General features: G+C 43.3%; 1 protein-coding gene across 6 annotated transcripts in view; it reads right to left on the bottom strand.

Annotated features, from left to right (window-relative positions):
- LOC115086868 (formin-like protein 20) overlaps window positions 1-25,817 on the bottom strand; it is a 63,038-nt gene that overhangs the window by 32,864 nt on the left and 4,357 nt on the right. For 2 of the 6 annotated variants that reach the window (XM_029593296.1, XM_029593295.1), the window contains exons 3-6: window positions 11,384-11,506; window positions 7,816-7,956; window positions 7,379-7,486; window positions 6,352-7,078 (exon numbers count right to left, since the gene is read on the bottom strand). In XM_029593296.1, the coding sequence (XP_029449156.1) occupies window positions 6,991-7,078; window positions 7,379-7,486; window positions 7,816-7,956; window positions 11,384-11,506 (460 nt within the window). In that variant the 3' untranslated portion in view covers window positions 6,352-6,990. Of the gene's footprint in view, window positions 1-4,872; window positions 5,357-6,351; window positions 7,079-7,378; window positions 7,487-7,815; window positions 7,957-11,383; window positions 11,507-25,817 lie in introns of those variants that run through there. The other 4 variants (XR_003855355.1, XR_003855354.1, XM_029593298.1 and 1 more) reach the window with 4 other exon arrangements.

The raw sequence follows: 25,817 nt of genomic DNA, 5'->3' as shown, positions 1-25,817 counted from the left end.
TGGGGGGTGGTAGTGAGGGATTTTAAACAGGTTTCCTTATAATTAGTTGATGTCTTTCGTGTTTCAGTGTATGCTTTTGATATATCAAAGTACTTGTTTTAGACTGCTTGTTTAAAAACCTTTTTTGCAATAGTTTATGCAAAATAAAAGCAAAGCAGTGGTTCCAGAACACAATCCCTGGGGTACTTCACTGTTCACCTTTCTCCATTGAGAAAATGTACCATTTAGCTCTGTTCTCTGTTTTCTTTTAGCTACCTCCAAAGCCACAATAGGCCATTGCCTCCTACCCCATGACTTTTTAAATTTCCTCAGAAGTTTCCCTGGAGAGACTTTTTCAAACATTTTCTAGAAATCCAGACACAATATATCAACTTTCTCACCTTTATCAAAGTTTATATATACCTTCAAAAAAATGTAGCAGATTGGTGAGGCCCTTGGCTAAATCCATGTTGACTTTGTCCCATTAAATTATGACTGTCTAAATGTTTAGTAATTTTGTTCTTTATGATAGTTTCTACCATTTTTCCCAGCCCTGACATCAGGAACACTGTTCTGTAGTTTCCTGGTTCACCCCTACAACCCTTTTTAAAAATCGGCATTATATTGGCAACCCTCCAATCATCAGGTACTGTGGATGATTCTAAAGATAGTTTACAAATTGCTAATAGCAGGTCCATAAATTTCATTTTTTTCAATTATCTGGGATCAAGTATGGCTCTTGTAAGAACCAAAGAGGAAGACAAGGTCTGGAATAGTCTATGAATGGAGATGGTGATCAGTACTGTAATAGAATCTGAAGCATATTAGCATATTTAAATTCATTGCGGATATCCTTAAAAGCAGGTCTGTTTGTGGCTCTTGAGAACTGGAATTGGCCATCACTGATATAGTCCCCCCACCCCCCTTTTTTTTTTTTTTTTTTTTTACAAAATTTCAAAGAACCATGCACATGTTTTCAAAGTTCTATAGTCCTCATGAAACAGTTCTGTGATTATATGCAAATCTAGCCACCATGTTTAATTTCTATCCATATTTAACTCTACTAGTGAAGTCCCAGTATCCTGGGATTAAAAACTCTAGTTTCATTAACATGTGAGTCAATAAAATAGCATGTCTTCAGATACTTTTGCTATTTTTTCAGTGCTAAATGTCAATATTTGAACTCTTTGATTTCTTATAAAGCCCATGTGCTTTAAATCACTATAATTCGTTATAGTAATGACATATTACAATTATTAAGTGACTGGATTCAACCAACTGATTGAGATACACTATTGTATATAGGACTCAAGAGAAAAGGAACACACTACTAGCACTTGCCTCATTTAAGAAAAACTCGCATCAAATTTCATAGTAAATCAAAACTATTCTACCACAGAACATGTTGCTCTGGGGAAAACTATTGGGTTTGATTTATAAAGGAATTTATCATTCTGGGCCTAAGATGGACTGAATCAAATCACGGTGAACCCAGAAGATGTGGTAGACCTGATTGACAAACTGAAGAGTAGTAAATCACCTGGACCGGATGGTATACACCCCAGAGCTCTGAAGGAACTAAAAAATGAAATTTCAGACCTATTAGTAAAAATTTGTAACCTATCATTAAAATCATCCATTGTACCTGAAGACTGGAGGATAGCTAATGTAACCCCAATATTTAAAAAGGGCTCCAGGGACGATCCGGGAAACTACAGACCAGTTAGCATGACTTCAGTGCCAGGAAAAATAGTGGAAAGTGTTCTAAACATCAAAATCACAGAACATATAGAAAGACATGATTTAATGGAACAAAGTCATCATGGCTTTACCCAAGGCAAGTCTTGCCTCACAAATCTGCTTCACTTTTTTGAAGGAGTTAATAAAAGTGGATAAAGGTGAACCGGTAGATGCAGTATACTTGGATTTTCAGAAGGCGTTTGACAAAGTTCCTCATGAGAGGCTTCTAGGAAAAGTAAAAAGTCATGGGATAGGTGGCGATGTCCTTTCGTGGATTGCAAACTGGCTAAAAGACAGGAAACAGAGAGTAGGATTAAATGGACAATTTTCTCAGTGGAAGGGAGTGGGCAATGGAGTGCCTCAGGGATCTGTATTGGGTCCCTTACTTTTCAATATATTTATAAATGATCTGGAAAGAAATATGACAAGTGAGGTAATCAAATTTGCGGATGATACAAAACTGTTCAGAGTAATTAAATCAAGAGCAGATTGTGATAAATTGCAGGAAGACCTTGTGAGGCTGGAAAAGTGGGCATCAAAATGGCAGATGAAATGTAATGTGGATAAGTGCAAGGTGATACATATAGGGAAAAATAACCCATGCTATAGTTACACAATGTTAGGTTCCATATTAGGTGCTACAACCCAAGAAAGATCTAGGCGTCATAGTGGATAACACATTGAAATCGTCAGTTCAGTGTGCTGCGGCAGTCAAAAAAGCAAAGAGAATGTTGGGAATTATTAGAAAGGGAATGGTGAATAAAACGGAAAATGTCATAATGCCTCTGTATCGCTCCATGGTGAGACCGCACCTTGAATATTGTGTATAATTCTGGTCGCCGGTTCTCAAAAAAGATATAATTGCGATGGAGAAGGTACATAGAAGGGCTACCAAAATGATAAGGGGAATGGAACAGCTCCCCTATGAGGAAAGACTAAAGAGGTTAGGACTTTTCAGCTTGGAGAAGAGACGGCTGAGGGGGATATGATAGAGGTGTTTAAAATCATGAGAGGTCTAGAACAGGTAGATGTGAATCAGTTATTTACTCTTTTATATAACAGAAAGACTAGGGGGCACTCCATGAAGTTAGCATGTGGCACATTTAAAACTAATCGGAGAAAGTTCTTTTTTACTCAACGCACAATTAAACTCTGGAATTTGTTGCCAGGGGATGTGGTTAGTGCAGTTAGTATCGCTGTGTTTAAGAAAGGATTGGATAAGTTCTTGGAGGAGAAGTCCATTACCTGCTATTAATTAAGTTGACTTAGAAAATAGCCACTGCTATTACTAGCAACGGTAACATGGAATAGACTTAGTTTTTGGATATTTGCCAGGTTCTTATGGCCTGGATTGGCCACTGTTGGAAAACAGAATGCTGGGCTTGATGGACCCTTGCTCTGACCCAGAATGTTCCTATAAGCATAAAAAATGGAACAGAATAGGTAACTCCAAGTGTCTTCCATTATGAGTTCAGACAGTAAAGGATATAGGTCACCTGCAGCCCAATATTCAAAGAGGCTTCAGCATCTGATTTAAGAAACCTTAATTAGGAGTCTTAAAGGGCAGAATATAGGTACCTAAATGATGTTACTAAAACTTGAGGCCCTTAACTTCAGCAAGGTATTGAATCTCCTAAATTTAGGTGCTTTATTTAGATGCTCACCCCTAGAACTCTGCACTAAACTCCTAAATTTGTAATCCTTACCCTGACCACACCCCTTTCCTAAGCAACTTAAATATAGGCCCCTTGTGATTTAAGGTGCCTAACTTTATGTACTGAGCCCAGGAACATTTTTAAATTCAAAGTGTAGGGCGCCTAGGCCTTTTAAGTTACAGACTCCTAGTTAATATGAAGGACCCTGTTTTCCCCCAGTTCTGCAGCCCCTACCACAAAATCTGTCTGCTGCAGAATTAGCTGTTCCATGGCAGGCAGGATAGGAGAAATCAGTAACTCTGATATGGCATTTTTTGCCAGAGGATGTGGTCATAGGTTTGTATAAGTTTCTAGAGAACAGGTGCATTGACTTTTAGAAAGGACAGGAACCTTCCATATTTTGGGAATGTGCAACAGGGAGATGATCTTCTGGACTGGCTACTGTCAGAGACAGGATGCTGTGCTCAATGGAACACCGGTATGACCCAGCATGGTACTTCTTAATGTTCTTACGTTTCATCCTTTAACTCCTTATTGCTTCCTTCGAAAAGCATCAGCCACTGCACACTTCTCTTAAGTCCCTAGTTCTCTCACATACACACTTCTCCTCCAGGTCACCATGTCCTCCTCTGTACCCTCTACTACATTCTCCCCATCCCCCTTCACTTTCAGCTGTTCCATTCACCTATTTGGGACCCTCTCCACAAACCTAGGCTGCCTTACACTCACTCTCCTTCCACCCGCAGCTGCCAACAGTAGTAACCATTCCTGTCAGCATTATGGGGCTCCAGCTGCAGCAGCATGGGAGGCCACATTAAGGGAATAGGGTTTGTGGCACTAAAGAAAATAAAGAAAAGGGATGGATGAGTAAGAGTAGGGAAGGGATGATGACATTGTGAGGATAGGAATTAAAGACTGGAGGGAGTGAAAAAGATTAGAAAGGAAAGCAGGAGAATAAAAGGTATTTTTGAGCCAGGGTAAGAGAAGCAGAAAAAGGAAAGGAAGTAGCAGAAATAATGGTGTAAAAATATATTTAAAAAAAACCAAAACCAAAAACCCACAAAACTGAATTTGAAAGCTAAACAATTCAGACACACAATTTGTTGGAGTAATTTTATTTTAAAGAAACATTTTTCACAAATTTTCAATAAAAATGTACTTTATGCATATACAGTGATATGCAAATTCCTCACAGAAATGCAAAAATTGTGATGTGAATTACTACAGAATTTAACCCTTAGCTGCCATATGTGACAGGGGCCCTTGGCTGTTACTAAAAAGGCCACAAGAACATGCTTTTGCAATTGAGCTTACAGCTACTCATTATGCTTGACACTAGTAGAAAAGCCTGTCAAAAAAGATGGGATAGAATTACAGTTCCCCTTCTCCCCTGTTCCCTACAGGGCCAAAATATTGACACCCCCCCCCCCCACTCCTTCCACCTGACTTGCAGCAGTATCACGACCCCCCCATCCGCACCCACCCAGCTGGCCCCAACTCCCCCTTTCACCCCAGGGTCTGCTGTCGTCTTCAGGGAGCAGGAGCGATGCTCCTGCCCTGCCGGCCACGACAACTAAGACGGTGCCGGCCTGGCTACGGCTCTCCTCTTCCCCGACGTCTGCTCAGACTCATGCACAGAGCGGTGCGGAGTGAGACACTCAAACACCACTGCCAGTACCGCAACTGCCTTTTATATATAGAGGTATGTGCAACGCTAGATAAAGATCGAGAGATTTCAGAGGAAGCAATGCTTTCAGATTTTTGGGAGTATCGGCATTCCCCAAACTTCCATGGATCCAAGACTGCTGAATATTCTTTGTAGAAGACCAGAGCAACTTAAATTCAAGTAAGAAAAGAAGTTTTAAAAACACTCTCACCTTAAACAAGGACTTGATGTAAGCTCCTCAAAGGACTGCACACCATCTCCAGTTGGCCTCAAAGGGTGACTATGCTACCCTTCGGAAGACAACAACAGCATCATTCTTTCACCATACAAAAATTGGAACACACAAAACATTAAAGCTAAGTGACTTAATAGCCAGGTTAACAGAACAAGTTGTTTTTTTAAACAAATGAAAACTTTTAAGTTTCTAACCAAAAAGCATTACATTAAAATTGTACAAGAAAGTTTTACCTACACTAAACATCCTGAGTGCAACCCAGTCCCAAAATTTACAAGTTAGTTATTAAATTAAGTACCCCACTATCAGGATAAACATTTTTAGTAGGAAGTTAGGGAGCGTGAATAAAAGAATGTAGCACTTTTTTGACTAAAGGTCAAAAGACTATTCTTAGAATTTTGTTCCAATAAAATATTCTAGTGGAAGCCACAGGAATGTGGGAAATACCCACCTAGTTTTGTTCTCATACCTCATTTATTGCTTTCTTCATATATATTATTTTGCTTGCAGGCCTTTGGACCCATTGTAGGGAATGCTTACTGTTAAAAAGCCCCAACTGCACCAAACTGCTACAAAAAAATTTAGTTCAGCCCTCAGCACAAAAGAAAAAAAAAAACAGCAAAGTTTTAAGGATCAGAATTTACAGGCTGTGATCATCCTTGAAACTGACAGCGTTGTTGCAAAATATTACGATTACATCTGTCATTTGAACAGCAACAATCAATACAAAATTACAGGTTTTTACTGTTCTGAAGTTCACATTATCAACCAAGTTGAACTCTGTGTTAGGGTAGTTATACAGCGATGCATGTTTAAACAATATGTACAATTCTGATTTTGTAACATTACTCTATATTAGCATAGGTCTGACATTTTAACTTCCTTTTATGCTATTATACCGTAAGTAATGTGAATACATATACCAGCTATGTTAAGATGGCTTGTCAAGTGTTGAGATACACTTTGTTGCAAGATTACAATTAAATTACCTACACCACTGGACATTTAAAACAATGGAGGTCAAGCTTTGTATAAAAACAAGTACTACTGGATATCAAAACTTAAAGAAAACAGAGTCCACAAAGCTCTTCTTTTATTGTTTACTCAAATAACTGACGTTTTTCCAAAATTAACAATCACAAATGGATAGGTTTAACCATTACATTATTTAGTGTATCATGTCAAATTGCAAAACTTCTGCACGGTATACCTTCTGAAATATATTAGGTACTTAGATGTAGTTACTGTAATCAAAATGTGTAAATGAGGTCAACCATATAAAGGTTATTTAACAATGTTCATACATACATCACTAAAACATTTATATTCTATTCTAAAAAAAACCGCACAAAAATGTTTAAACTCCATAAATTCCTAGAGTTCTCTATATTAACTGAATGCTTGACCTATTGCAACAGACTTTTTTTTTGTCTGAGTTTTTTTTTCCTTTTAAGTTAAGTCTGCAGGAGTCAATGTCCATAAAGCTTGTGTGTAAAAAGGATATGCTTGATAAAAGTCCAAGGAGTCACAGAATTCTTTTTAATATTATATATACATATATATAAGGCTTTTGCTAACAGGTGCATGAGGGCTGCTGGAAAATATTGATGTTTAAGTTCAACTAATACTCTTGTTTTATAGGCTGTTCATATTCCGGCCATTTCAGACTGCCTTAGGAAAGCGCCCTGCCATTAGAATTTAAAGAGTAAGTCTCTTTAATAGCGTCTGCCACCTGGCGGTCCAGGCCATCTCTGGCCCCGGCCAGGTGGCGGAAGTGGTGGTGCACCGGGTCCATTGGGAAAGCTGTGTAAAAGGATAAAATCACAATGGTTTCTTTTCCTCTCACAATTCTTATAAATCACAAAAATTACAAAATAGTGTCACTATTTGGCTTTAAACTGATTATGATTAAGCAGCATGCATATTTAAGGCTTCCATACTTTTAATATTTAAAATCAATACTAAAGAAAGGCATCTGGATTGTTTCTATATAATCTTATTATTTGCATAGAAAAGGTTAGCTTTAAAGTTACTGCAATTTTATGTTGTAAAAATAAAATAAATCCGTTTATAAAAATGTTTAGAAAGGAGAACGTTTCTTACCCTCTAGATGGGGGGAAGTGACCTCTTGGTCTTGGAGGCATTCCTCTGGTCCTGGGGAGCGGTGGTCTTCCTCTAAATCCCATTGGTCCGGGAGGTGGAAGTCCAGGTCTGGATGTGCAAGCACCGCAAAATATTACCAAACAGGAAAAGAACATATTGTCCATTTGTTCTAAATGTAAAGATCCAGCCTGTACATCAAGACAAACTCTCAGGTCAGAGAGTACTTTAGGAACGATTAAAATCTAAGTGGGCCAATTCAAAAGTCAAACACGCATAAAGAACCCTCTACTGCCTGAAATTTCTATCCAAGTCAAATCAACAATGATCAGAGCAGCAGATGCTTCAGTTTCTTCTCTTTGACAAGTCACAGTTTATTGAGGACAGCCTGAATTTATTACTGTCATTAAATTCCCTTACGTCACAATATGAACACTAACCTTGGTGGTGGAGGTGGTGGGGGGAAGGGTCCTCTTGGCATCCCTCGCATAGGTGGGGGCGGGGGAAAACCTGGAGGACCTCCCCTGCCCCCTCTTCGCCCCCTTGGATCAGGATATGGACGCATTCTTCCCCTACCACCCCTGTAAATAAAATTGTATTTCAAATATAATCAATGCCATTCGCATGCTTTTGAAAGCCCTATATATTTTACATACACACACTATGCATATAGGGGTAGATTTTCAGAGCCCTGCTCGCCTAAATCCGCCCAAAACCGGGCGGATTTAGGCGAGCAGGGCCCTGCGCGCCGGGAAGCCTATTTTACATAGGCCTCCCGGCGCGCGCAGAGCCCCGGGACTCGCGTAAGTCCCGGGGTTCTCGGAGGGGGGCGTGTCGGGGGCGTGTCGGGGGGCGGGCCCGGTCGTCGCAGCGTTCCGGGGGCGTGTCGGCAGCGTTTTGGGGGCGGGGCTACGGCCCGGGGGCGTGGCCGCGCCCTCCGTACCCGCCCCCAGGTCGCGGCCCGGCGCGCAGCAGGCCCGCTGGCGCGCGGGGATTTACGTCTCCCTCCGGGAGGCGTAAATCCCCCGACAAAGGTAAGGGGGGGGTGTAGACAGGGCCGGGCGGGTGGGTTAGGTAGGGGAAGGGAGGGGAAGGTGAGGGGAGGGCAAAGGAAAGTTCCCTCCAAGGCCGCTCCGATTTCGGAGCGGCCTTGGAGGGAACGGGGGGAGGCAGCGCGGCTCGGCGCGCGCAGGCTATACAAAATCGATAGCCTTGCGCGCGCCGATCCAGGATTTTAGTGGATACGCGCGGCTCCGCGCGTATCTACTAAAATCCAGCGTACTTTTGCTTGAGTCTGATGCGCAAGCAAAAGTAGGCTGATCGCGCTTCTTTTAAAATCTACCCCATACTGCCTTGGGTGAATTTCTTATTCAAAAAAGCAGGCAATAAATTCAAATAAAATATACCCACACATTCTAGGGATATAAAATATTGAGTGGTTGAACATTTAACCCTACCATTAATATATTGTAATTAACAGTCAACCCAAAGCTCTGAGGGAAAGGAGTGACCACAACTACATCTACATTCATTTCTTCACCTCACTTTGGAAGAAAGGAACAATTCCCGCTCAGAACGGTGACTGCCACCTAATTCTGAACGGGGAATTGCTGTGCTCACTCCTTTCTCTCACAGCCCTGGCTTTACATTTCTCTTGGTCTGAAATGTGGGTTAACAATAAGGATTTCAGTGGCTTTCACCCAACACAAAATTACTGACCGGGAATGAAAGCCAAAAGTCCTTACTGTGAATCAGTTTTTCAAACTGCAGGAAAGTTGTTTGTTTGTTTGTTTTTTACTCAGAGATCAATATAAAAAGAGGAAGGTAACATTTGCACAGCTAAACAGAGACTCTTCCAGTTGCCTCGGAGGTGTAAAAGCTCTGGTCAGCCACCTCTGAACAGCCCGATTCTGCTTCTGATGAGTAAGAAGATCAGGAAACCTGCATCAAGGGTGCTGAGGATTTGTTCACCTCAATGGGTGGCACTGGGACTCTGATCTGACATCACTGCAGCAATGCTGGAGAGGAGCAGCTGGATTATTCTCTTTGTCTCTTTAGATGACAAGACCAAGACATTTCTCACTAGACCTGCAGTCTGGATGAGTGACTGATGCCTCCGACCTGGCATAGGTAGCAGAACATTCTCTCTGAAGACAAGAAGAAGTTCCTGCACCCCAATAGGAGGTGCAGAAAAAGCGAAAAAAAAAAGTTGCAAGAGAGAGAGGGGAGAGAGGACGGGCAATCCTATGCTCGAGATTACCAGTCCTCTCTCCCCTCCTCCCGAGGCAAGGCGCGAAAAGCAGCCTTGCTCCGGGAGGAGGGGAGAGAGGACTGGCAGTGTAAAGCGACGAAGAGACTTACTTTTTTTGCAGCCCCCCTCCGGAGACTGACATCGGCGAGGACGACAGCGGCTCCCCTCCCCTGCCTCCAGCTGCCTGCGAAGATAGACGCATCGCACGGGCGAAAGCAGCCCCTGTGCGTGCAATTGGGCCGCTCAAGATGTGACATCACATGCCGTGATGCCAAACGTCGTGACGTCACGCCTTGAGCGGCCCAATTGCACAAACAGGGGCCGCTTTCGCCCGTGCAGGCGTCCATCTTCGCGGGCAGCTGGAGGCAGGGGAGCCGCGGTCGTCCTCGCCGATGTCCGTCTCCAGAGGGGGGCTGCAAAAAAAGTAAGTCTCTTCGTCGCTTTACACTGCCAGTCTTCTCTCCCCTCCTCCCGGAGCAAGGCTGCTTTTCGCGCCTTGCTTCGGGAGGAGGGGAGGGGGGACTGGCAGTCCCGAGCATAGGATTGCCCGTCCTCTCTCCTGCAACTTTTTTTTTCGCTTTTTTTCGCTTTTGTTGCTTCGGGAGGAGGGGAGAGGACTGGGGCTGCCCCGGAGACCAGAACCCATGTACGCGGCCAGGGCAGGTGAGCGGGGGCTGGGAGAAAGTTTGCCGCCTACCCTTACCCCTGCCTCTAATGCAGGGGTAAGGGTAGGCGGTAAGTTAGCAGGTTAAACACGCGGCAAAACGGCAGGGTAAAAAAGCGATAGTCGGGGTGTGCGTTACTGGATGGTAGGGAATAGCTAATTCGATCGTTTACATGTAATATACATGCCGCGTGCGGAAGGGGTTACCCGGGGATTTAAGGACGCGGTAAGAGTAGGTTAAAGGGGATTGTGGATCGCAGGAAGGGCTAATGCGGCCGGAAAGTGAGTATAAAGCGGGGTAAACGCGGCCGCACTTTACTGGATTGACCTGCTAATGAGCAACAGGATTTGGGCGGCAGTTCTCTCTCCTGCAACGTTTTTATCCCATCCACTTGGAATGTGAACATTACTACAGTAAAGAAATCTATTTCCAGACAGCTGAGCTAGTCTGAGACGGACGGCGAGTTACTACATTTCATAAGGGAATGACGTCTCATCCACTGAAGGGGGTCAAATTTTCTGTAGTTTCAGAAAATAGTTGGCATGATAATATCCTACTGATCAGGCACCATGGCCGAGTTACAGGCTGAGTCATACTATCTTTCAACCTACAGCAGTTTTTCCTGTGATAAAGGTTTGCACAATAAAGTAACCTGCCACCAGATGCATTTACTGAAACTACATCAAAGGTCTGTTTAAAGGATGGATAATTCTTTTCCTCTTATTCCTCTTTGAGCTGTGGCAGTATGGAAGAATTCTTTTTTTCCCCAAACATCTGCTTTAGTTAGAGAGGAATTACACATCAATGTAACCAGTAATTCACCGATGAACTCTGCACCGATGGAAAGCTCCTGATGTCCTGGAAAGTTTTGATGTTTGGTTTACCAAAATAGACATGAAATATCTTTACAATGGTTTGAGAATTTCAAAAAACAAACAAAAAACCCCACAGTTCTTTGACCACAGGAGTGGCCAAAACTAAAGTAGTATAGAGACCTAAGAACAGAATTTTTATTGGTTTGTAGATAAAGGATATTTTTCTAGATCTTAAGAGAAACAAGCATTACTAAAAGTACAGATATTTCAATGTTACCTCATGAGTCCATTAGCTGCTTTGCCCCTGACCCTCTCTCTGCCAATGACGACTGGCACCTTCATTCCCATTCCTCTACTGCCACGGCCTCCTCTCGCTGACTGAGCGCCTCTGCCTCGCCCCCTAAACATGAAAAAAGTAAAATAAGCCTGTTTCCTTATGGAACATGCATGCATACAGATACATAAAAGCATTAGTTATTTATTCACTAATGAATTTGTAGTGCTTCAGAACCAAGGCCAGTCTGACTATGCGGGACACCAAAAACCTCAGAAGTCAATATTCAAAGTTTCGAGTTACCGGGATAAATGCCAGGTTTTGAATATTGGTTGCACTTATTCGGACAGCGTAAGAGCAACCCTGCACTCACCAGAAGTTGGACAATTGTTCCAAGTTCCTGGTCATGAGTTTAGAGAATTCTGGGAGGGGAAGGAGGGGGGTCAGGTTGGTTTGATATTTTGAGAGGGGTCCTTCTGCAGGGGGTCTCTATTTCATTCTGTTTTTTTAGTTGGGGTGGAAGGGGGCATAAGGGGAAGGAGACTTTTTGGGCCTAGAGGCCCAGAACATTTTGCAACTATCGGGCCGATACAGTACAGTGCGCTCTGGTGGAGAGCACTGTTAGCCCGGGTTTGGCCGCGCGTTTTCGACCTGCTAGCTTTACCCCTTATACAGTATACCCTCTTCACAAAACTTCAAGAAAGCACTAAAAACCTGGCTTTTCCGAAAAGCCTATCCCGCCAACAATTAACCCTCGCCACAGAGATCCAACCCCAAACAACCAGCTCTATAACCTTACAAATAACCCACAAGACATCTCAATACATCTCCAACCAAAGGCCCATACTTTTCACAATAACGTTAGCCGTTATAATGTTAAGAATTAAGTCGTGTATGTTATAATATTATAATTGTTAGAGCAATACGTAGATGCACTTTTTTACTATGTTATAATGTAAAGATAATAAGACCTGTGGTCACACTATCACTTAAGTTATTATGTAAACCGATGTGATACTTATGTTTGAATATCGGTATATAAAACCAAATAAAATAAATAAATCAATCAATCAATCAATCAATCTACCAGTTCACCTTTGTCCACATGTTTATTCACACCTACATCAAAATGGGACAGGAGTCTGGACTAATCTGTGGTATTCCAGGAATGAACATTAGCAGGTAAGAACCAATTTTTATTTTCTGTTCATACCCCAGATGTGTCCAGATAAGTGGGATGTACCCAAGCCCTCTACATTGGGTGGGATCCCGAAAGATCTGCACCCAGCACATTTTCAATGGAGGCCTCCCTCCAGGGCCCTGACATCCAAACGGTAATGTCTAGTAAAACTGTGCAAAGTGGACCAAGTCACTGCTCGACAAGTCTCTCGTGGAGAAACTGTGCCCTAGTAGAATGCACCCATAATCCCTTAGGGATCGACCAACCTTTATAAATATAGACCGAAACAATCACCTCCTTTAACCACCGTGCAATAATGCTCTTAGCCACTTTGCAACATTTCTTTGGTCCACTGAATAAAACAAAGATGGTCCGATCCCCGAAATCCATTAGTCACCTTGAGATATCGAAAGAGACCCTGACGCACGTCCAAAATGTGAAGTTCCCTTGCATGGGGAGAATCAGATGTCAGGTGCAGAAACACCAGCACTCCATTGTCTGACTAAGATGAAAAGCCAACACGACCTTGGGCACACAGGAAGGAACTGCATGTGATGAAACACCATAATCGGAAATCCGCAAAAAAGGGATCTCTACACGATAAGGCCTGAAACTCTGAAATTCATCTTGCAGAGCAAATTATCACCAGAAACGTCATCTTCATGGTAAGGTCCTTCAAAGAAGTCTCTCTCAAAGACAGGTCTACACAGAACCAAATTAAGATTCCAGGATGGACAAAGTCTACGGACTGGAAGATCGCAAATGCTTTGCTCCATTAAGAAAACGTACTACGTCCGGATAAGATGCTAAGGGTCATCCCTGCAACCTCCCTCTAAATCAACCCAAGGCTGCCACCCGAACTTGGAGAGAATTAATGGCTAAACCCTTTGACAAGCCCTCTTGCACAGGCCAAGACCTGGGCAATGTTCACCTGCAAAGGATCAGTGTCATGGACCCCACACCAGGACTCAAACACTCTCCAAACTCTGATATATGCCAAAGAAGTAGAAGATCTTCTAGCCTGAAGAAGAATAATCACTGGCTCCGAATACCCCTTCAAGCGGAAATGTCACCTCTCAAAGGCCACGCCACTAGACAAAAGCGATCCGCCTGCTCCAAAAAGATGGGTCCTTGACGCAGCACTCCCCTCAGATGGCTTAATCGGAAGGGTCCATCTACCACCAGCTGAACTAGATCCGCAAACCACGGACAGCGTGGCCATTCCGGCACTACCAGGATCACTCTTCCCTGATGTTGCTTGATGCGGCGCAACACACGACCTATGAGCAGCCACGGGTGGAAGACGCAGCAGCAGTCTTCTTGGCTACAGCTGAACTAGAGTGTCATTCCCTGTGGAGTCGAACTCCCACTGGAGGCTGAAAAACCTGGCCACCTTGGCATTCTTCTGCGTTACCATGAGATCAAACTGGGGCTCGCCCCCACCTGCACCGAATGAGGGCAAAGGCCTCCGCTGACAGCTCCCATTCTTCCAGGTCCAGCTGTGGTCTGCTGAGATAGTTCACCTGCACATTGTCCACACCTGCCACGTGAGAGGCTGCTAGCACTGTTAGATGAAGTTCTGCCTAGGCATAGAGTTCTTGAACCTCCTGAGCCACCAAGTGACTGTTTCACCCTGCCGATTGATATAGGCCACATCACACTGTCCAAGAACACACACACACACACACACCATACATCCATGAAAACGAAGAAGAAAGAACAGCGCCCTCCGGTCCGCTCGTTTTCAGAAGGTTGATTGACCAGGAGGCTTCCACTGGTGACCATTGCCCTTGGGCTGCAGATCCCCGACATATCGCTCCCCAACCACTAAAACTGGCATCCGTGGGCACTATCACCCAGTCCGGAACTTCCATATCCATTTCTTTCTCCAAATTGGGACGCTACAGCCACCAAGAGACTCTCCTGGATTCCTCCTGGAGTGGTAACTGTAACTGAAATTCCTCAGACAATGAATTCCAAATGGGACAGGAGTGCCTTCTGAAGAGGACGCATGTGAGCAAAGGCCCATGGCACCAAATCCAATGTAGATGCCATGGAACCTAGCACTTGTAAATAATCCCAGACTTTGGAAACCGGCAGATCCCGCAGATGAATCACTTGCGACTGCAACTTGATCACCCTTTCTGGGATGAGACACCCTGCCTAAGTGGGTGTTGAATTGTGCTCCCAGATAATCCAAGGACTGGAATGGCTCCAAATGGCTCTTCACAGGTTTATCACCCAGCCCAGGGACCTAAGATACTCCATCACTCGTCGAATGGAACAGTGACACCACCTCAGACTTTGCCCAAATGAGCCAATCATCCAGGTATGGATACATTAGTATCCCGTCCCATCTGAGGGCCGCTGCCGCCAACGCTGCTGCCAACACCTTCGTGAATGTCCTTGGTGCGGTAGCCAGCCCAAAGGGAAGAGCTTGAAACTGAAAATGCTCTCCTAGCACCTTGAAGCGAAGAAACTTCTGATGGTCTGCACAGATGAGAATAAAAAGACATGCCTTCATTAGATCCAAGGAAGAGAGAAATTCCCTCTTGCACATCACTGCAACCACTGTCCACAACATCTCCATCCAAAAGCATGGCACCCCTAAGCCTACATAGGCTTTTGCAGCTCTAGAATGGGCCGAAGAGCCCTCCCTTCTTGGGAACCACGAAGTACACAGAATATCTTCCTCGACCTTGCTCCTCCTGCGGCACTGGGATGATGGCTTCCAATCACTGCTGCCGTAGAAGGATGTCCCGCACCACCACCTGCTTGCCAGGCGAAGCGGAATGGGACTCCACAAATGCTTCTGAGGCGGCATGAAAATTGTAAGGCACAGTCGTCCCTTATTACTTCCACAACTCACTGGTCGGAAGTGACTCTGGTCCATTCAGAAAGAAACTCAAAACGTGGCTATTTCTACAAGCCTTCCCTGAGCTATGACCTCCTCAACCAAAATAACTTCATGATCCGCCAGTCAATGTACCCCAGCCCTGACATGGCCTCTGACTCCATATTAGTTATTTCCGAGTTCTAAGACCTGATACTATTTAGTCATGAATATACGATATTATTACAGTCCTGAGTATATGATCTTATTTAGATTTGTGTTAAGTATTCAGCCCAGAGGTCAGATTATTGTTAATCCTGAGTATATTACCAGATATTATTTTCTCTGAGTTACCCATACCTTTGGCTCTTCCTCCTCCCAGTTCGAGTGCCCCTGTTTTATTGTAACTTCTATCACTTTTCGCCTATTGTTCAGGTTGATGTTAATGTTATTGCACCATTGTTCCTTGTAAACCGATATAATATGATTGGGATCATGAATGTCGGTATAAAAAAGCTCTAAATAAATAAAATAAATAAATTCCTTGTAAAAACAGGACCACCTTCCTCCAACAGCTTCCAAGGAGGAGTGGACCAGCCTACCTTCACTGGATGGGTTTCACACCTCTGGAACTATCTCTGGCCAGCCTACGGGTCCCCTCAAAAGGCCTGCTGTTTTTCTGAACCCTGCTTCTACGTGACTCCAGAAGAACTTCTGTTGGAGCAAAACCTCCTCATTTCATGGAAGTGAGAAAGGAAGTAACAAGGCCTTTCTTATCTTTAGGCAATCTATTTCCTTTAGAATCCGCCAAATGCTTCATCAGCTTCTCTAGATCCTCCCCAAACAACAACTTTCCTTTGAAGGGGATATTACAAAGCAGTGCCTTTGACCACACATCCGCCAACCAATTATACAACCATGGGAGTCTTCAAGTGGCTACCGCGAACACCGTATTCCTGGCCATAGTCCGAAGCATATCATAGAGGGCATCCAGTACATAGGCCACCCAAGCCTCCAACCGAGCATCCTGGCCAGAATCAGCAGAGGTCCCCGATGTCTTCTCCTGCGCCTTCTGCACCCAGCACAAACAAGCTCTCTGCATTAGACTAGCACAGACCACCGCTCTAAGGCTCAGAGCTGAGACCTCAAACAGCCTCTTTAATAGGACTTCTAGCTTCTGGTCTTGGACATCTTTCATCACTGCCGACCCTGCCACAGGGTTACTTACCATCACATCCACCTTTGGAAGCTTCCAAAGCTATAAGGTGTCCTCCAGCAGGAGATACAACCTGGCCATAGCCCTGGCCACTTTCAGTCCTGCCTCCAGGAAATCCCATTCCCAGTCAATCAGCTTCTTCACCTCCTTCAGCAAAAGGAATGCCTTTGGCAGTCCACGCAGTCCATCTAACACCAGGCTTACCCCCTTGTCAGAATCCTCCTGCGCAACCTTGATCCCCAGTTCTTTCAGGATTGGGGGATGAGAGGCCGCCATACCTCCTTGTGGAATAACCTGACCACCCTAGGATCATCCCCGTCTGCGAGAGGAGCATCACTTACATCCGGGTCACCACCCACCGGGCCAGTCACAGGATCCATGCCCTGACCAGTACCATGGTCAATACGTGGATCTCCCCAAGGATCGTTGCCAGAGTCTTCAGAGGAGTTCTCCTCCACTCCCAAACGATCCAGGACCAAGAGGCAAAGAATGCACCTGACCTTGGTGCACTTCAGCTCGAGGCTTCTTAGCCATGCTGTGGGACTTCTGGGTGGCTGACCACTTACACGCCGCTTATTTCTTGGCGAGATAGGCCTCATGCAATAATACAAAATCCGCGGAAAATCCATCGCGCTCCCAATCTTCTGCAGCTGCCTGCGATGGCAGCCATTTTGGCTCCACATGGCAGGCCTCCTGCCATGTGGAGCCAAAATGGCTGCCATCGCCTCTCCCCTCCCCCCCGGGCCTCCTAGGCAGGACCTGCAGAGTAGGTGCAGCATCTGCCTGATGATCCCTCTGCTGAAACTCCTTTGCCTCCAGAGGCACAACTGGTGCAGAGAAGGGCTGCACTGAGGCGGGATCACCCTCCTTCCTGTAGGCCTGACAGGCTTTCTCGTGTTCCTCAGGAGGTGGCACAACTAGCTACGTGGCCCGTGGCTAAAAATAAGCTCAAGTGGAAGAGAAAAAAAAGAGCCGACGCTGATGCCGAACCTGTCCTGGCCCTGGGTGCTGAATAAACAGCAAGAGCCACACGAGCTTCCCTGCTCACCCTGACGCTGAGCAGACTGCCAACTGCCGCTGCTGAGAGAAGGCCTACCCGACACTTAAAAAAAAAACAAACAAAAAAAAACAAAAAAACACAGACCCCGAGCAGCCCAGAAAAACAAAGAAAAGTTATACTTTCCTGTTTCCGTATGCTCCTGGTTGCTGCAGATGGCCGGACTGAGTGAGAAGGTCACAGGGGAAGCGAGGGAACCAGGAGCCCTGGCTTTCTCTCCCCCTAGAAATCAAGGGTCGAGCCTGGCTAGAGATTTCCAACCCCACCACTCGCCCTGCTCAACCAGAGGGATAGCCCATGAAGGAACCTAACACCTCTGGGAGCAGTCTTCACTTCTGTCTTCTTTCTAAACCTATTCCATACTAAAACTATATTTTTTTATTTATTTATTTAGCATTTTTTATATACCGAGGTATAGCATAGTTGCCTTCACTCCGGTTTACATATAGAACAACTTGTTACATTGAAAGATTTTAAACTTTAAATTTAACAATAGTGGGAAATGGCACCAAAAGAAGAGATATGAACAAAGAACATAGTGTAAACAGGGTAGATACACTGAATAGATAGGCAGAGATAACTGGGTTCTTCAAAACGGAGGCATCAGTGGCTTGAGTCAGTAGAGATTGTCCAAATGGAATATTTAAAGTTGGCAGTTAAAGGGATTATAGTATAAAGTCATTGAGAGTTGTCCTTAAGAGAATGGTTGAGAAGCCAAGACTTTAGTTCTTTTTTGAAGGATTTTGAGTTTTCTTGCGCGGTGAGGAAGTGGGGTAGTGAATTCCATAGTTCTGGTCCGATGATGGAGAAGGCTCTGTTTCTGGTGGAGGATAGTTTGGCATTTGGGAGTGAGGGAATCACAAGTTGAAGTTTACTAGAAGTTCTTGTTGTGCGTTGAGGGCGAAGTATGTGTATAATGTCATCAAAGGCAGTGTAGTCGGCTTTGTAGATTGCATTGTGGATCAATGAAAGAACTTTGTATTCAATTCTTTTTTCTATTGGGAGCCATTGTAATTGGTTGAGGACAGGGGTAATGTGATCATATTTGCTTTTACCCGTTAGAAATCTGGCAGCAGCATTCTGAAGTAGCTGCAAGGGCCTCAAAGATGATTTTGGTAAACCAATCAAAAGGGAGTTGCAGTAATCCAAACCGGAAAAGATGAGGGCTTGAAGTACGGTTTTTAAATCGTATCATCCCCCACCCCCCCCAACCAAGCTCAGACTGCAGGTTTGCACCTCTACCATCTGCTGGAGACAGAAATATTGAGGGACTGCAGGTGGTACTCTCGGTTAAGTAACATTGCCTGAAAAGTTTTATTCTCTGACTCCATCTGCTGATAGGGATTTAAAAGCCACTTGTCTGGACTGATCTGATGTATGAACAGGAACAGTACAATCTTCCCAATATCATCCAGCATGCTACAATCCTACTCTGGAGGGACCACCCCAAGGGTAAAAGAGTAACTCAGTCTCTGTGCCTGTTCAATCTTAGGCCTCTCTGGTACAAAACTGCCATTGGTGGAAAACAGATGGTGATTTTAATGAAGTTGACACCTGCTCACAAAGAACTATCTAAAGTTTCATTTCACCCACATCAAGTTTATTCTTGCTACTAAATTATAGTAAACCTTAATTTGGGACTCTGATTAAGTTTTCATATCCAAGACTAAAGGTTGATTGTTAGCTTACTAGGAAAATAAATATTGTGAAATATGAAAATATGCATTTCCATGCTCATTCAACAAAGAGGACAAAGTAGGAAGAAGGTTATCATTAACTCTTCTCCCCTGTGCAAGGCAAAACAGGATTGGAAACTTGCACAAATTCAGAATGCCTGGACAGAGTATAAACTTCAAGAAGGCTGGCTGGCATAAACAAAAGCTGAAAAATATGATTATTTCCAAGTTATGCAACAATAGATCCAGGTAGAAATTGGATTGGTTTTTGTTTCTGCTCCTAAATACTTGCTAAAGTTTTAAATGGAACATTTTTCTTCAGCTGATATATTTTGTTTCTAATACTTTACTAATTAATAAAAACCACATACTGCAAAATTAAGTTACAAAATGTCATCTGAAAAAATAGAACATGGGAGTTTTTCCACAAAGTGTACTTGCAGTGTAAAAATGCCAAATGTCAATTATTTTTAAAGTAAATGACTGGCTGGCTAGCCCCATGGCCCAGACTGCACTCTTCTAAATTTAAGATAGAAACATAGAAATGACGGCAGAAAAGGACCAAATGGTCCATCCAGTCTGCTCAGCAAGCCTATGGTAGTATCTGTCGCGCCGGACAGGTTACCTCCATGCTTATCGGTTTCCCAAACCGTAGAAGTCAGGACCCTCTTTGTTTACTGTCTGAATACAATTCCCTGTTACCCCCTGCCATTGAAGCAGAGAACAAATGTTGAAGTTGCATCAAAAGTATCAGGCTTATTGGTTAATGTCAATAAAACAAATATCAAATTCTTAAAATTTAAATCTTATTTATTTCTGATAATATGATAAGTAAACTAAAGCTACATATTATATGGATGAATGTAAGGTGCGTTACTTACCTGATAATTTCGTTTTCCTTACTGTAGACAGATAGACCAGTGGGTTATGTGCTACTCTGCCAGCAGATGGGAGACTGAGTCAGATTTCAAGCTGACGTCATCCTGGGTACATATACACCTGCATTGACCTCACTTCCTCAGTATCCTCCTTGAAAAGCCATTGTGGATATATATATGGCATAACTTGTTTATGCCATATATATGTCTTTCCCACCCACTCAACCCTTGATTTTTTAGGCACGAGACACTTTCTCATTAAAAATCAATCAAGGTCTTATCTAAATCATACTATTGTACCAGCACTTACTGAAAGTTTAATCATCCCCTTGTACTCTCATTCCAACTCCCTTAGTATCGTAAACTTAACTAGGAATACAACTAAGATGAAGGCAGCAGTCCAGCAGCAAGAGGGCGGCTTTCCAGTCATTTGCATTGAGTGTCACATGTATGATTTTTTACCCGCCGGTGAGAGATTGTATGTGTGCACTCGGTGCAAAGAGCTCCTGGCTCTCAGGGAATGAATCCGATCTCTGGAGGCTAGAGTAGCAGACTTGGAGGAGCTGAGGCAGACAGAGAGGTACATTGATGAGACCTTCAGGGACATAGTAGCCAAGTCCCAAATCCAGTCTGACAGAACCAGTGCTGCCTTGGATCAGAAAGGTCTCCCAGTAAGAGAACATCACCCTGGTGTAGCAGGAAGTGATCTTGTAGCAAGGACCTGCTCTCCAGGTGATGTACTGTCCTCTCGCACTGAGGACAAGTCTCCCAGGGCTACTGCCCAGGAGGGAAGGGTTAGGCCGGCCATCATAGTTGGTGATTCGATTATTAGAAATGTAGATAGCAGGGTGGCTGGTGGACATGAGGACCACCTGGTAACTTGCCTGTCTGGTGCGAAGGTGGCAGACCTCATGCGTCACCTAGATAGTATTATAGACAGTGCTGGGGAGGAGCCAGCTGTCGTGGTACATGTGGGCACCAACGAATAGGAAAATGTGGGAGAGAGGTTCTGGAAGCCAAATTTAGGATTTTAGGTAGGAAGTTGAAATCCAGAACCTCCAGGGATGCATTCTCTGAAATGCTTCCTGTTCCACGTGCAGGTCCCCATAGACAGGGAAAGGTCCGGTCCAGAGTTTCAATGCATGGATGAGACGATGGTGCAGGGAAGAGGGATTCAGCTTTGCAAGGAACTGGGGAAACTTTTGGGGAAAGGGGAGACTTTTCCGTAAGGATGGGCTCCACCTTAACCAGAGTGGAACCAAGCTGCTGGCACTAACTTTCAAAAAGGAGATAGAGCAGCTTTTAAACTAGAACAAGGAGGAAAGCCAACAGTCACTCAACAGTGCATGGTTCAGAGAAATGTATCCTTGAAGGACACTAATGAAACAGGAGAGTTAGGGCATCCCAACAGAGAGGTTCCATTAAAAGCAAACATAGTCCATATGCCTATATGTAAAAAATCACCAAAGTTAAAGATTTCTGAATTATCCCAAACAACTGAAAAGCAGGTTGTTAATACAAACAAAAAAAAAATCACACTTTGAAATGTCTGTATGCCAATGCCAGAAGTCTAAGAAGTAAGATGGGAGAGTTAGAGTGTATAGCAGGAAATGATGAGATTGACATAATTGGCATCACAGAGACTTGGTGGAAGGAAGATAACCAATGGGACAGTGCTATATCAGGGTACAAATTATATCGCAATGATAGGGAGGATCAACTTGGTGGGGGTGTGGCACTTATGTCCAGGAGGGTATAGAGTCCAACAGGATAAAAATCATACAAGAGACTAAATGCTCAGTAGAATCTATATGGGTAGAAATCCCATGTGTGTTGGGTAAGAGTATAGTGATAGGAGTATACTACCGTCCACCTGGACAAAATGGTCAGACAGATAATGAAATGCTAAGAGAAATCAGGGAAGCAAACCAATTTGGCAGTGCAATAATAATGGGAGATTTCAATTACCCCAATATTGACTAGGTAAATGTAGTATCACGACTTGCTAGAGACAAAGCTCCTGGATGTACTAAATGACTGCTTCATGGAGCAACTGGTTCAGGAACCACAAGAGAGGGAGCTATTTTAGATTTAATTCTTAGTGAAATGCAGGATCTAGTGAGAGAGGTAACGGTGGTGGGACCACTTGGCAACAGTGATCATAACATTTATTTTATTTATTTATTTATTTATTTATTTATTTAACATTTCTTATATACCGATGTCCGTTCGCACATCGCATCGGTTTACAGTGAACAAAAAACCATTGGGCGGAGCCCTTACAAAAAACAGATAATATAGTAGCTAGGTAACATATATAAAAGAAAAAAAAAAAAAAAAAATTTTTTGGAAGGAGCTCTTACATTAAATACAAACATCAAAGAGGAAATGCTAAGGGTATATGCTAAGGGATTGAGCTCTAACAGAACCTATATACAGATTATTGCACAGTACAAAATCATCAGGCAAAAAGGCGTTCATACCAGGATATCAGATAAACAATTAGTAAGGGGCAGTTAAGTAATGGGGGGTGAGATGGAGTAAGCTTGCTGGAAGAGCCATGTTTTAAGTTTCTTTTTGAAGGCTGGGGTATAGGTCATGATCAAATTTAAACTAATAACTGGAAGGGGGACAATAAATAAATCTACAGCTCTAACACTAAACTTTCAAAAGGGAAACATTGATAAAATGAGGAAAATAATTAGAAAAAAACTGAAAGGTGCAGCTGCAAAAGGTTAAAAGTGTTCAACAGGCTTGGACATTGTTTAAAAATACAATCCTAGAGGCGCAGTCCATATGTATTCCACACATAAAGAAAGGTGGAAAGAAGGCAAAACGATTACAGTTATGGTTAAAAGGTGAGGTGAAAGAGGCTATTTTAGCCAAAAAAAAAATCCTTCAAAAACTGGAAGAAGGATCCATCTGAAGAAAATAGGATAAAACATAAGCATTGTCAAGTTAAGTGTAAAACATTGATAAAACAGGCGAAGAGAGAATTTGAAATGAAGTTGGCCATAGAGGCAAAAACTCAGAATAAAAACTTTTTTAAATATATCCGAAGCAAGAAACCTGTGAGGGAGTCGGTTGGACCATTAGATGACCGAGGGGTTAAAGGGGCTCTTAGGGAAGATAAAGGTTATTGCAGAAAGACTAAATGAATTCTTTGCTTCCGTGTTTACTAATGAGGATGTTGGGAAGATACCAGTTCCAGAGATGGTTTTCAGAGGTGATGAGTCAGACGAACTGAACGAAATCACTGTGAACCTGGAACATGTAGTAGGCCAGATTGACAAACTAAAGAGTAACAAATCACCTGGACCGGATGGTATACATCCTAGGGTACTGAAGGAACTCAAAAATGAAATTTCTGATCTATTAGTTAAAATTTGTAACCTTTCATTAAAATCATCCATTGTACCTGAAGACTGGAAGGTGGCCAATGTAACCCCAATATTTAAAAAAGGCTCCAGGGGCGATCCGGGTAACTATAGACCAGTGAGCCTGACTTCAGTGCCGGGAAAATAGTGGAAACTATTCAAGATCAAAATCGTAGAGCATATAGAAAGACATGGTTTAATGGAACACAGTCAACATGGATTTACCCAAGGGAAGCCTTACCTAACAAATCTGCTTCTTTTATTGAAGGGGTTAATAAACATGTGGATAAAAGTGAACCGGTAGATGTAGTGTATTTGGATTTTCAGAAGGCGTTTGACAAAGTCCCTCATGAGAGGCTTCTACGAAAACTAAAAAGTCATGGGATAGGAGGCGATGTCCTTTCGTGGATTACAAACTGGTTAAAAGACAGGAAACAGAGAGTAGGATTAAATGGTCAATTTTCTCAGTGGAAAAGGGTAAACAGTGAAGTGCCTCAGGGATCTGTACTTGGACCAGTGCTTTTCAATATATATATAAATGATTTGGAAAGGAATACGATAAGTGAGGTTATTAAATTTGCCGATGATACAAAATTATTCAGAATAGTTAAATCACAAGTGGACTGTGATACATTACAGGAGGACCTTGCAAGACTGGAAGATTGGGCATCCAAATGGCAGATGAAATTTAATGTGGACAAGTGCAAGGTGTTGCATATAGGGAAAAAAAACACTTGCTGTAGTTACACGATGTTAGGTTCCATATTAGGAGCTACCACCCAGGAAAAAGATCTAAGCATCATAGTGGATAATACTTTAAAATCGTCGGCTCAGTATGCTGCAGCAGTCAAAAGAGCAAACAGAATGTTAGGAATTATTAGGAAGGGAATGGTTAATAAAACGGAAAATGTAATAATGCCTCTATAAATCGCTCCATGGTGAGACCGCACCTTGAATACTGTGTACAATTCTGGTCACCGCATCTCAAAAAAAAGATATAGTTGCGATGGAGAAGGTACAGAGAAGGGCAACCAAAATGATAAAGGGGATATAACAGCTCCCCTATGAGGAAAGGCTGAAGATGTTAGGGCTGTTCAGCTTGGAGAAGAGATGGCTGAGGGGGATATGATAGAGGTCTTTAAGATCATGAGAGGTCTAGAACGAGTAGATGTGACTCGGTTATTTACACTTTCAAATAATAGAAGGACTAGGAGGCATTCCATAAAGTTAGCAAGTAGCACATTTAAGACTAATCGGAGAAAATTCTTTTTCACTCAATGTACAATAAAGTTCTGGAATTTGTTGCCAGAGGATGTGGTTAGTGCAGTTAGTGTAGCGGGTTCAAAAAAGGTTTGGATAAGTTCTTGGAGGAGAAGTCCATTAAAGGATATTAATAGCCACTGCTATTAATTGCATTAGTAGCTTGGGATCTTCTTAGTGTTTGGGTAATTGCCAGGTTCTGGTGGTGTGGTTTGGCCTCTGTTGGAAACAGGTTGCTGGGCTCGATGGATCCTTGGTCTGACCCAGCATGGCAATTTCTTATGTTCTTACTTATTAATCTTGGTTAACTGATTCAACTGATTCAAAAACTGGAGACCACCAGTGTACTCAACTAAGTCAACGCCGACACCAGACTAACTGTGGGTGTCTTGAACTAAGGTTAGGCAACGGCTTACCCGTATTTGTTTTGTCTCGAGGTTCGCTTTCCCAGGTCCTCCTTCTCTGGGGGCAGCCGTGGGCAGGATGCTGAGTCCATATATATACACTAATGAAAACGAAATTATCAAGTAAGTAATTTCTCCATTTCCTAGCGTATAGCCAGATGGACTCAGACCAATGGGATGTACAAAAGCTACTCCCTGACAGGAGCTACTGCCCTTGCGAAGGCTGCATCTTCTCGGGCCTGAAAATCCAGGCGGTAGAACCTGGAGAAGGTGTGTAGGGAGGGCCATGTTGCTGCCCGACAGAAGTTTGGTTTCTGCCCAAGATACTGCTTGGGCCCTAGTAGAATGAGCCTTAACCTGCAGTGGTAAGGACTTCCTCACCTCTATGTAGGCTACCTTGATTACTTCTTTATTCCAGTGGGCCATGGTTGCCCGCGAGGCCGCTTCTCCTTGTTTCTTCCCACTGTGAAGGACGAACAAGCAATCCATTTTGTGCATCGGTTCCAATCTTTCCAGGTATCACAGCAGGAGTTTACTGACATTTTATATACAATTG

Source organism: Rhinatrema bivittatum, chromosome 3, assembly GCF_901001135.1.
Source record: "Rhinatrema bivittatum chromosome 3, aRhiBiv1.1, whole genome shotgun sequence".
NCBI lineage: Eukaryota > Metazoa > Chordata > Amphibia > Gymnophiona > Rhinatrematidae > Rhinatrema > Rhinatrema bivittatum.
The sequence above is the reverse complement of the archived record's forward strand: the minus strand, read 5'-3'. Positions and strand labels throughout refer to the sequence as shown.